At 45.1% G+C, this 12,543-nt stretch overlaps 1 protein-coding gene across 1 annotated transcript; it reads left to right on the top strand.

Annotated features, from left to right (window-relative positions):
* Positions 1 to 3,169: 3,169 nt before the first annotated feature.
* On the top strand, positions 3,170 to 11,809 carry ARL9 (ARF like GTPase 9). The gene is made up of 4 exons (XM_079959812.1): positions 3,170 to 3,491; positions 6,879 to 7,047; positions 8,631 to 8,806; positions 9,983 to 11,809. The coding sequence occupies exons 1-4, from the start codon at positions 3,300 to 3,302 to the stop codon at positions 10,160 to 10,162; spliced, it is 717 nt and encodes a 238-aa protein (XP_079815938.1). The 5' UTR covers positions 3,170 to 3,299; the 3' UTR covers positions 10,163 to 11,809.
* The last annotated feature ends 734 nt before the right edge of the window (positions 11,810 to 12,543 follow it).

Here is a 12,543-nt window from a genome sequence, read left to right as displayed (position 1 = left end):
GGATATCTTGGGTGGGGTCTTTTCTGTAGCATTGTGGAATTCCTCCCCTGGGAGGTCAGCTTGGCCCAGTCTTGCCTATTTTTTAAGGTGAGCTGTATAAACTTGTTTTGGTTTGCCTGGCTTTTTGATGCATTTATAGTTTTGTGGTTTTGTTTTAATGATAGTCCTCTGCTGCTTTTAATTGGTGTTTTTGATATATATTGTTTGTACTTGCTCTATGTTGCCTTGGAGACCCTTGTGGGCAGAAAAGCAATGCATAAATACTTTTAATAAATAATAACAACTAAGATTTTTCTCTTGGAGACCAAGGGTTGTTGTATCCATTAATCTGCAGACAAAGCGAACAGTTTGCTTACTGTCTCGGTGCATAGAAATGTCATGCTCAAGGTCTCCATCTGCAGGATCTGCTAGTAATTTATCGTTGCTAGACTTTTGCTAGGAGAGAAAAACAGCCTTTGCTTAGCAATGTAGCACATTTCTCTTAGTTTAGCTTTCTGGACTGCTTTAGTGACCCTGATACTTAAATAGTGCAAACATCTCTGGTACCTAATAATCAATATTGGATATGTGGAAGGTACAGTTGAACCGAATTTTCACATATGCTCCATTTTATATTTTGACACCCATAATTTTAACTGTTAAATTTTTAGGTTTGGGTTTATAAGCGCCTCCAAACATGTGTGCCAGTAATACTCTTTTATAATTATTTGCATCTTCCCCCACTGTAAGCTATCCAGAAAACTCCAGATTCCACATATAAATGTCATTTTCTCAATTGTCAGATAATAAATTCTGCCACATACTACTTCTCATACTGTCAGTGTTAAATTGAGTTGGAAACTTGTTGGATGTCACAAGAATATTTGACACCAAAATTCAAAGAACGTGAGGAACAAACCTCTTTTAGCTTCAGTCTTTACCATATCCATCTTCGCACAGGAACAATACTTTAAAGAAGTATGTCCTAACTCTGTCTTCCTCAGTGTGTATCTTTGCCTTCTGTGAATTTTTTTATCAATTTCTATGCCACCACATTTGTGTTCCTTTTCATGCAAAACTAACAGTGAATTTCAATAGGGACAAATGTAAGGTTCTACACTTGGGCAGAAATAGCCAGCTGCACAGATATAAGATGGGGTTTACCTGGATTGCCATTAGTATATGTGAAAAGGATCTCAGGATCCTAGTAGGCCAGAGTAGTGTGATGCTGCAGCAAAAAAAGCTAATGCTATCATTGACTGCATCAACAGGAATATAGTGTGCTGCTCAATGAAAGTAATCATCCTGCTCTTATTCTACATTGGTCTGACAACTCTTGGGGGTACTGTGTCCAATTCTGGGTGCCACAATTTCAGAAGGATATTGGCAGGCTGGAATGTGTGCAGAGGAGGGTGACAAAGATGATCAAGGGTCTGGAAATCAAGATTTGATGGAGTTTGGCATGTTTAGCCTGGAAAGGGGTCACATGGAAGATGGAGCAAGCCTGTTTTCTCCTGAACCAGTGGAGTCAAGTTACAAGAGTCCAGGTGAACATCAAGAAGAACTTTTCCCAATATGTTATTCAAATTGGCACCCCTGTATGCCACCTTGGATCCCATGATAGGTGCAAAAAATTTAGCTGGATAGCTCAATTCTTGCATTGCAGGGCATTGGGCTACATCAGGATTTCCCAAATTCGGGTCTCTCGCTGTTTTTGGACTACTAATCCCATCATCCCTGACCACTGATCCTGCTAGCTAGATACGATGGGAGTTGTAGCCCCAAAATAGCTGGAGACCTAAGTTTGGGAAACGCTGGCCTAGAGCCTCAGGGTCCCTTCCAACGCTATGATTCTGTGACATCGGGTTCCGCTGCCCTTGTAGATCCTTCCACCTGAGACAGTCACCTCACCTTGCCTCATGGGTGGGCTAGCCCATATTAACTTGGAAGGAAGTGAGCCTTCCCTCTGGCGCAGGGGTGCCCACTTGAATACTGGGGGGGGGGGGAGAGAGATAAGGGCCACCCCACACAACTGATCACATGACATGGCACACGCACACTATTTGAATGGCATTGCCCATCAACTTTGGAGGGGGTAAAGGTAAAGGGACCCCTGACCATTAGGTCCAGTCGTGACCGACTCTGGGGTTGCGGCACTCATCTTGCTTTATTGGCCAAGGCGTACAGCTTCCGGGTCCTGTAGCCAGCATGACTAAGCCGCTTCTGGCGAACCAGAGCAGCGCACAGAAATGCCATTTACCTTCCCGCCAGAGCGGTACCTATTTATCTACTTGCACTTTGACGTGCTTTCAAACTGCTAGGTTGGCAGGAGCAGGGACCGAGCAACGGGAGCTCACCCCGTCGCGGGGATTTGAACCGCCGACCTTCTGATCGGCAAGCCCTAGGCTCAGTGGTTTAACCCACAGCGCAGCCCACGTCCCCTTTGGAGGGGGAGACCCCCTCAAATATTTTATTGGATGGGGGGCAATTGGTCCTCGGCATCGGAGTTGGCTCCTATGCTCTGACGGACTAAACTAGGCACCAACTGCTATAAAATATTTGAGGAGTGCAGCTCCCCTCCTCCGCACCCCCTCAATATTGAGGGAGACTCCCATTCAAATGGGGTGGGTGGGTGGCATGCAATCGGTTATGCGAAGCGGGGCTTACATCCTGCCGCCCCCCCCCCCCAGGGCCAGATTTAGGTTTGATGAGGCCCTAAGCTACTGAAGGTAACGGGGCCCTTTATATGTCAAGCTGTCCCTTGTCAACAACAAACTGCCACCCTTTTTGTGTTGAATATGGTCATGTATGGACCTAATAGGTATCTCAAGCCATTTGCACATAACAAATAAGAGCCTACACAACACAAAACACTTGCTGTATGTAGGTTTTATTTTGTATCTTATATTTTGGAAATGTACATCCAGTTTTTTCTCCTTTAAATTTCTTGGGGGCCTCCAAGAGAGTGGAGCTTATTTACCTCATACGTAAATCTCACCTGCCCCCCACCCCCCAAATATTTTATTCAACTTGGCCCTCCTGCTAGAGAGGGCGCCACTGGGGTGAGAGGGGAGCAATGCCGAGCGGGGCGGGAAGAGAGAGAGGGACTCCGACTCGGGACTCCGACTCCGGGGGCAAGGCCGGCCTAGCGGCCTCTGAGGGAGCGCGAGAACGCGCGCGGCGGGTGCGCGCCCTCCGCCGGCCGGCGCCCCTTCGCTCCCTTCCTGGGCCTGGGCGACGATGCCTCCCGCCTGGCGGCAGGGGCGGCGCCCTGAGCCGCCGCCGTCGCCGCCTCCTTCCTCCTCCTCCTCCTGCTGACTATGGCGGGCAGCCTGCGGCAGGTCGCTCTGGTGGGGGCGGCGGTTGCTGTCGCCGGCGGGGTCGCCTACGCGGTGTGGAGGAGCCATTTCCCCTCAGAAGTTGCTCAGGGGCCCGAGGAGCAAGAGCAGCAGCCCTTACTCAGCTCTCAAGAAAGGGCCGCCCTGGGCTGCGCAAGGGCCCCCGAGAGCCAGGTAAGCACATATATATATTTCTGCGCGCTGGGCCAGACACGCGTTCCAACTTCCGTGCTAGCTGCACGTGAGAACCGGGCCGAGATATATCGGATATATCGGGGAAACGCAGTGGGTTAGCTATATATATATATATATATATATATATATATATATATATATATATATATGTGAGAACCGGGCCGAGATATATCGGGGAAACGCAGTGGGTTAGCTATATATATATATATATATATATATATAGCTAACCCACTGCGTTTCCCCGATATATCTCGGCCCGGTTCACACGTGCAGCTAGCACGGAAGTTAGAACGCGTGTCTGGCCCAGCGCGCAGAAAGGGAAAGGCAGCTCTTACTCTATATAGACTTCTGCTTCGGTTTCTGTCCTGTGAGACTCTCCATCCTATATTTTGGAAGAAGCCAGACGCGGGTTGGTCGCCTCCCGTGTGCGAGAATTACATTTGCCATCGTTGCACCAAATGCAGTCTAGACACTTGGAAGGTTTTACGCACACCCACAAATTTCCTTTCAGGGTTGTCGCTCCCCGTCCCCACCGTAAAACTAAACTGCTGTTTTGGGGGCGGGGAAGAGCAGTGTCAGGTCATAGTTTGGGAAGATCTGCTGCTGCTGCTGCTGCTGCTGCTAATATTGTACTTTGGAGGGTTTAATTCCGCTACATTGCCTGCTTCACCTAGCTGGGAAAGAGGAAATGCCAGGCAGCGTGCCTGTTTTTTAGAAGGAGTGGCAAAAGTTGCAGGAACCGAAGATCGCTTTATCTGCTGAAGTTGAATGCACAGATTGTCACAAACCTTCTTTAATTCAGTGAGATATATTTCTGAATGAATGTGAATCTGATCCAGCTACGTTTATATCCCACTTTTTCTCCAAGTAGCTAAAATTTTGCATCGTTCTGCCTCTCTCGCCTTTATTCTTCCAGCAACCCTATGGGGTACGTTAGGTTGAAAGACTGTGGCAGGCCCAAGGTCACCCTATGGGCTTCTTGGCTGAGTGGGGATTTGAACACTGGTCTCCTAGGGACGCAGGTGGCGCTGTGGGTTAAAGCCTCAGCGCCTAGGGCTTGCCGATCAGCCCTCAGCGCCTAGGGCTTGCCGATCGAAAGGTCGGCGGTTCGAATCCCTGCGGCGGGGTGCGCTCCCGCTGCTCGGTCCCAGCGCCTGCCAACCTAGCAGTTCGAAAGCACCTCCGGGTGCAAGTAGATAAATAGGGACCGCTTACCAGCGGGAAGGTAAACGGCGTTTCCGTGTGCGGCTCTGGCTCGCCAGAGCAGCGATGTCACGCTGGCCACGTGACCCGGAAGTGTCTCCGGACAGCGCTGGCCCCTGGCCTCTTAAGTGAGATGGGCGCACAACCCCAGAGTCTGTCAAGACTGGCCCGTACGGGCAGGGGTACCTTTACCTTTACCTTTACCTCCTAGGTCCAGCACTCTTAACGACTACACCAGATTGGCTCTCTTGCAACTTCTGCTAATAAAAAAAAAGACCTGTGTTTCTGTATCTGCATGAGAGCTTTTGTAACAAAATGACTACACAAATGTGCAAATCCTATGTGGAGATTGTTATGCCTCTCCCCCTGCAGTTTTTCTGTGGTTTCCTACATGCAGATTCAACCCAAGCAAAGATCCAGTGGTATCAGATGAAATGAGGTCATAAAGAGGGGTATTGTGGAAGCACAGAAGCTCATTTTATAAATTCAGTTTGTCAGCAGTCCCTGGCCTGAGCCACAAAAAAACCACATTTGCAGTGACCAAACTTAGGAGCTTTTGTAAACTGAAAGAAAGATTGTTGATTTCTGGCTAGCAAAGTTACACAAACGTCTTAGCATAGCTACACAGGTGAGACCTGCAACAAAATGTTGCAGTGCATCCTCCTCCCTTCCTAAATTGCTCCTTTTCAGCATGCCAGCCAAGCCCTTTTCCAGAATGCTATGAGCAGAAAATAGCTGAAGCAGAACATTCAATTCCCATTCCAGTTTTCTGCTTATTTTTCTGATGCTCAGCATTCCATGACTACTGAGCATGCTCAGTCTTCAATGACTATCTGGGGCTTTTGTCTACCTAAGGTTGTTTTGTTTGTAAAACAGCAACTTTTGCAAACCTCTGTATTTCCCCAATCAACCTCCCACCTGATTCTCTGCATTGCTATTCCAGTTATATACTGATAGCTTTTGGCACACACTGCATCAGTTTCCTATTAGAGGGAGTGAGGGCAGGTGAGGTGGTAAAAAAATACCTGTTGATTGGTTTGGTGGGAAGAGGGGAAGAACCTAGCATAAAATAAGGGGCTAACTTCAATTTCTGGAAACATTTGGTAGCTTTTATAGTTCTCTTCATGTTCACTCTGATACTGAGGCATAAACATTGCGCTCTGTGGACTTCAGCAATGCTTTGAGGCCAGGGTTGGATTACACTAAAACCAGCAAGGTGGAATCCTATTAATGTCGTAGAGAGGAAAGAGATTAGAATAGAAACCCCCCTGAGGGTGGCTCTTCCACCTTGGCAGGAATCAGTTAAGGCAGGCAGAGCCGACTTGGTGATGATTCATGTTCAGCGGTTGGGTTTTGTTCTTTGCAGATTGCGTCTTCCCTCCTTCCCTTTTCTTCCTCTGTCAGCTAATCTTCTTACCACCGGATTAAAGATCTGCCCCAATGAAATGAAGCTCCCGAAGATTAAATTTAGTTTAGTAACTTGGGGGGTCAGGTTACCACTGCTGTTGTGTTACAATTTTTTAAAAAACAAAAACCCTCAAAAAGTTTCCATTCCACATTACTGCCCTTCCAGATATTCCCCCCCCCCCAGCTATATTTTACTAAATCATATACAGTGGTACCTCGGGTTAAGTACTTAATTCGTTCTGGAGGTCCGTTCTTAACCTGAAACTGTTCTTAACCTGAAGCACTACTTTAGCTAATGGGACCTCCTGCTGCTGCCGCACCACCAGAGCACGATTTCTGTTCTCATCCTGAAGCAAAGTTCTTAACCCGAGGTACTATTTCTGGGTTAGCAGAGTCTGTAACCTGAAGCGTATGTAACCTGAAGCGTATGTAACCCGAGGTACCACTGTACTGTAGTGACTTTCCCTTATTGACTTATTAACAGTTTCTCTTTTTTATGAAAGTAAAATCTTACTGTTAGGCAGTTTGGTTGAAGAAATCAGGGTGCTTAAGGAAGCTCTGTTGCTTTCTGTTGTTACTGACAGTTATGGAGCCAGAAGGCATTTTACTGTTGCCTAATGTGAAATTTCCTTCTCATTTCCCCCTCTTTTCTGCCACACCCTTGATGGCACCCCCCCCCCCGGAAACATACAGTGTGTATGTCCATCTGGCTGGTATGTATCTCTGGCATGATCTGTTGGTTGTTTTGCCTTGTAGGATGTACCACCAAGTAAGCAAATCCTGGTTTTGGGTTTGGATGGAGCTGGAAAAACCAGTGTGCTGCACTCACTAGCAACTAACCAAGTGAAGCGCAGCACAGCTCCCACGGAGGGCTTCAATGCCGTGTGTGTCAGCACAGAAGAAATGAAGATGGAATTCCTAGAAAGTAAGCATAGGTATCTCATGAGAAACATTTTTTTGCATCCTTTATTACAACATTTTGCTTAAGGAGACGCCTCCTCCTGGTAGCAGCTTTCTAAGATCTTGAGGAAGAGCCTTTTACATTGCTGCCCCCTGAGATCCTTTTGGTTATTTTAGAATGTTAGATATTGAACCTCAGAGTGTCTCCATGCAAATCGTGTCCTCTGTTGGCCCAAAAAACACTCTGACGGTTAAGTGCCTCTGGAATTGATATAGTAAATAACCCTTGACTCTTTCATCTCAACTCTTTTTTGCATGGCAAATATACATAAAACACTATCAATGATTATGTCTCCACTGACTGTGGTTTTGCCTTTGAGGCTTGCAATGGTAACATGAAACACTGTCGTCTGTTGACCCCCTAGTCAGTTTCTACATGTTGGTTGGACAGCCTGTCCACTAGTTATTAAAAGACTGTGCTCGGCAAAATGAAGCAGAACAGAAACAGAAGTGTTTATTTTTTCACATTTATGGCATTTGTTTGTGGAACTCTCTCCCCAGGGAAGTAGTTAGCAAAAATAGCACTTTATAAAAACAAATCCCAGACCTTTATCACCGTTAAATCACTATTTTGTTGCTGGGTGTTTTTCTCCACTATTTTATGCTTTTTTTTAAAAAAAAATAAAATCTTACAATACTATTTAAGTGTTTATGAAATTTTAAACATTGTAAGCCAGCCTGAGTGGTGCTTTTGCTGCGGAAGAGCAGAGTGTAAATGTTTTATGTTTATAAAGATAGGTGCTGGGTCAGGAATACAAGAATGAAGAACTTATCAGAAAATGTCTGTTTGGTATAGTAACTGAATGGTTAATAAGTGAATGACAAAGGGAATGGATATGATCTGTCTAAAGACTAATATGAGATACAAGACCCCAAAACTGTCCACTAAAAAGAAGTCCCAAATTAATTGAGTGCCCTGGTTTGCACATGACACTAAGACATGCTTTGTTTATCAGATCATGAGCTAACCGCAAGTTTCCCCCCAGCCAATCAAACGAATAATGAAAGCTTGTTTTGTTTTTTAGTCTCATCCCTTTGTAGCTTAATAAGCATCTGGAATGGGGTGGTCAAACAAATCATAATTAAGGAAGAATGCTGGGTTCACAAACAATGCCAAGCCATAGTGAAGACAAATCAAAATTCAAACGCTAACAGCAACCCCTGACTTCATATGGTGGTTATCTGGCAGTAAATTAACCATACTTAAAGCTGCTAGGCAGAAGATCAGGCTTATCAAAGAAAGCATGGTTTGATAAACAACAGCCATGGCCTAATGTTTTGAATGAATGCATACTGCATTCAGTATTTTCCTGCAGCTATATGTATTGTAAGAGATGACTGTGGTGGTGGGAAACTGTTCAGGGAATTTGACTGCCATGGCTGCGTTCTCCCTTAAGTTTTTTATGAATTCCCGAGTTTCAAAAAAAAACCAAAAAACCAATTTGAAAGCAGATGTTCCAGGAATACAGACCAGGTTTTGATGAACAATTGGGGGCTTTAGTTTGCAAGTTTGCTGATTCATTGTCTTCCTTCTCTGTTGACTTGCAGTTGGAGGTAGTGAGTCTTTACGGGACTATTGGAAGAAGTACTTGCCAAGAATCCTGCTACTAATCTATGTTGTGGACTCAGCAGATCATAAACGCTTGCCTGTTGCAAAGAAGCTTCTGCATCAGTTGGTCCAGAGTAACTCCACCTTACCTCTCATGATTCTAGCCAATAAGCAGGTAAATGTGAACTCTAGAACTTGGAGTATAATTTGTAGTTTTGTCTTTTGAAAGTGTGTCATTGTAGAATGTATATGGCTCCCCTGGGGGACAATTTTTAAGCTGATCCATTGTGAGTTGTGCATCTCAGTTTTTGATAATAACAGAGTTTCTCTCTGGTGTCTTGCACACAGAGACTGAGACTCTCTTGTTTAGCAAGCTTCACCTTTCTTTCTATCCCTGCTTCCTCTTTTATTTTGTTGGTGGTTTGTGCTCCTTGCTTTAATACCTTACTAGGATAGGTGGCACTGTGGGTTAAGCCACAGAGCCTAGGACTTGCCGATCAGAAGGTCGGCAGTTCGAATCCCCGCGACGGGGTGAGCTCCTGTTGCTCGGTCCCTGCTCCTGCCCACCTAGCAGTTTGAAACCACGTCAAAGCGCAAGTAGATAAATAGGTACCGCTCTGGCGGGAATGTAAACGGCGTTTCCATGCGCTGCTCTGGTTTGCCAGAAGTGGCTTAGTCATGCTGGCCACATGACCTGGAAGCTGTACACTGGCTCCCTCAGCCAATAAAGCGAGATGAACGCCACAACCCCAGAGTCGGTCACGACTTGACGTAATGGTCAGGGATCCCTTTACCTTTTTAGGATAGGTTGTTTTTGTTGTAATCAATTTAAATCCTGCCCTTCCTCCCAAAGTTCAAGGTGGCAAACCACATCCATTTTTTAAAAAACGTTTTTAAAAAATTCTGAAAGCAGTTACAATAAAAAATAGCATTCTAAAATCAGTTTAAAACATTCTCTCATTCAGTCATCTCAGGGTTGCTAGCATTAGTGTCTTTCAGCCATCAAATGCCTGGGTATGCCTCGGCATATTTTCAAATTATTTGTAAAAGTTAATAATGAGGGAGATAGGCACACCTTGTCAGAGAGAGCATCCTACAAACAGGGAACCACCATTGAAAAGGCCCTGTCATGGGTCACGGCCAGCTGGTTAGTGGAAGCATCACTAACAAGGTCTCACTTGCCAATTGCAGGGTCTAAGATGACTGATATTGCTAGCATTCCAAATGTGCCATTTTCTAATGGGGTCACAATGTGCTCTTTGTTCTGCAGTTCTCCAGGTAGCAGGTGTTACTTTGAAGAAAACACGGATAGGTAGATTAAGGTATAACCTTTTCCATTTCTCTTGGACAGGATATTGAAGGTGCATACTGTATCACAGACATTCATGATGCTTTGGCATTATCTGAAATTGGAGATGAGAGAAAGATGTTCCTGATCGGGACTCATGTGGCAGAAGATGGCTTCGAGATCTCTTCCAGCTTGAAAGACACACGGGAACTGATTGCACAGCTGGTGTCAGAAGTTGTGTGATGGAAACTGGAATAGGGTAGCATGTTAGCACCTAGAGCATTCCTGTCTTGCCAGCTTGCAGCCATAAATAGAGCTATTTTAAATTCAGATTTTATGGTGGTGATTCCTTGGGTATGGAATTGCAGTGAAGATGATTTCAAAGTTGTGAGGAACCTTATGGTTTAAGTTGTAAAAGTAGAGTATGTGTGTCTTTGAAAAGCCACCCTGTTTTAAACACGTGGAAAGAAAATGGGATTATTGGACACTCCCAAGTTAAGACGCCAAATACTGTATAGACAACTGCTGTTGCCATCAGTTGAGGCTCTGTTGTGTGGTGGTTTATACTGAATGAGAGGCTGACTTATGGAAAAGCAGCACAAATTTACATAGGAAGGTGATTTTGCTCAGAACGTAGATCTACAATCCAAAGAACTAGTTGTGTGTACCCTGACACAGGGAGGCACTGAGTTTCATGTTTCTGAAGAACTTCTTGTATGTTTTCTCTTAGGCTCACTTTCTTAATCAGAAGGATTTTTTAAAAATCAGTGTAAGAGATTTTCCTATTCTTTTGATTCTGCAACACTTTCACTATTCTTTTTCTTCTTTCTGATATGTAGATTGAGAGTATTATAGCCTCTTTTTAAAGAGGGTTTTGACATAAAATTGTTCATTCAGAGAACCATGAGCGTTCCCAGTTCACTCACCTGTTTTCTTTGCCATGATGAAGGGAGTGAGAGAGAGAGGGAGATACCACAACCCCTTCATGGTCTCTGCAGAATAATCCCAGGGAGGAACACTATCTGACAGAACCACTGTCCTTAACCCTTGGTATTTTCCTGCTTTTGTTAACTAGTAGTACTGGGGAAATCTAGACAAAGACAGAATGAATTGTTGGACTTTTTTTGTAGTCTACATACTTTAGTGTGGCCCTTTTGGCCAGTTGATCTGAGTGGAGCTGGCGAGTCAGTTAATTAGCTAACTGGCCATTTTTCTCTGCACTGATAAACAGAAGGGAGGGCATTCTTGCTTTTTGATTGAGACTCAGGGGAGGACTTTTTACAAGGATTTCTAATTCTTTGCCAGCTCTGTGGCAAGAGGACAGGAAGAGCCATTTCAGGGAGAGAGAGCAGAGACAGTGGCAAAGGGATACTCTTTCCTCTGTTGAGAGCTCCAGGGGATGAGAATGGAGGAAGCAGAATTGCCAGCCCAGCTTGCTTGACCTCTCCATTTATTCTGGGCTGCATTGCGCAGGGGACATCATGCCACTTTTATTTACTAATCAGGGCTCAATGAACTTTTGTTTGAAATCTTGGATCTGCTGCCATCACATATATTTTCACCCTGAAAATGGTAGCTTCCCCCTCATAGGGGAATTTAGTAAAACAAAATTCATGTCTCCCTCCCCCTCCCCCTGCTTAATACATTTCTCAGGTGATGTTAATGCAGACCAACCTGTATTGACAGTGACAAGATAAGGAAAACTACTTAAATACTGCACCTCTATTACACTGAAGGAAATACTGTGTGTACATATATCCCTATTGCTATAGATGCCTTTCAATGTTTTTGTTAACAGTAGAAATTGTACAGATGTTTTCTAGCAATGTCTCTCCTCCAGTTGTATGCTGAAGCACTTCCGTTATATAAAGACAGAATATTTTTATTCTACTTTGCTGTCTTGGCTTAATTAACATTGTCGTGGTGTTTGCGATGCCCCTTCTGATTACCTGTAGTTCCCCTTCCCCACTAAGATGAGAGAGAGAGGTGTGCCCTCAAAAGTTAGGGGAAGAGGAAATTATTGGTATGACTTTTGCACCAGTTGGTGGATCTCGGAGTTCTAATTGAGGGGGGAAATTCCACAAACCTGAAGTCTGCCCATTCATGGAGTGCCAATATATGATCATTACGCTACTTTTACTGGTAACCAACAGGATTGTTCTTATTGAATCACAAGCAGAAAACACTGGTCCAGATTCTTCAGTGCCACATTTCTCTGTAAACATAGGTAAAGGTAAAGGGACCCCTGACCATTAGGTCCAGTTGTGACCGACTGGGGTTGCGGTGCTCATCTCGCTTTATTGGCCGAGGGAGCCGGCGTACAGCTTCCGGGTCATGTGGCCAGCATGACTAAGCTGCTTCTGGCGAACCAGAGCAGCCCACGGAAACACCGTTTACCTTCCCGCTGGAGCGGTACCTATTTATCTACTTGCACTTTGACATGCTTTCAGACTGCTAGGTTGGCAGGAGCATGGACTGAGCCACGGGAGCTCGCCCCGCTGCAGGGATTCGAACTGCCAACCTTCTGATCGGCAAGTCCTAGGCTCTGTGGTTTAACCCACAGCGCCACCCATGTTCCTTCTGTAAACATAACTGCCATCAAAAGTTTGTGAGCTCACAGGTCT

Source organism: Podarcis cretensis (assembly GCF_951804945.1).
Source record: "Podarcis cretensis genome assembly, chromosome: 17".
NCBI classification, from domain to species: domain Eukaryota; kingdom Metazoa; phylum Chordata; class Lepidosauria; order Squamata; family Lacertidae; genus Podarcis; species Podarcis cretensis.
The sequence above is the reverse complement of the archived record's forward strand: the minus strand, read 5'-3'. Positions and strand labels throughout refer to the sequence as shown.

Bases quoted from the DNA above. Each gene is read 5' to 3' on its own strand.
- ARL9 (XM_079959812.1), top strand. From the start codon at position 3,300: ATGGCGGGCAGCCTGCGGCAGGTCGCTCTGGTGGGGGCGGCGGTTGCT. The intron at 7,048-8,630 runs GTAAGCATAGGT...GTTGACTTGCAG, and splicing joins GAAGATGGAATTCCTAGAAA to TTGGAGGTAGTGAGTCTTTA. The intron at 8,807-9,982 runs GTAAATGTGAAC...TCTCTTGGACAG, and splicing joins TGATTCTAGCCAATAAGCAG to GATATTGAAGGTGCATACTG.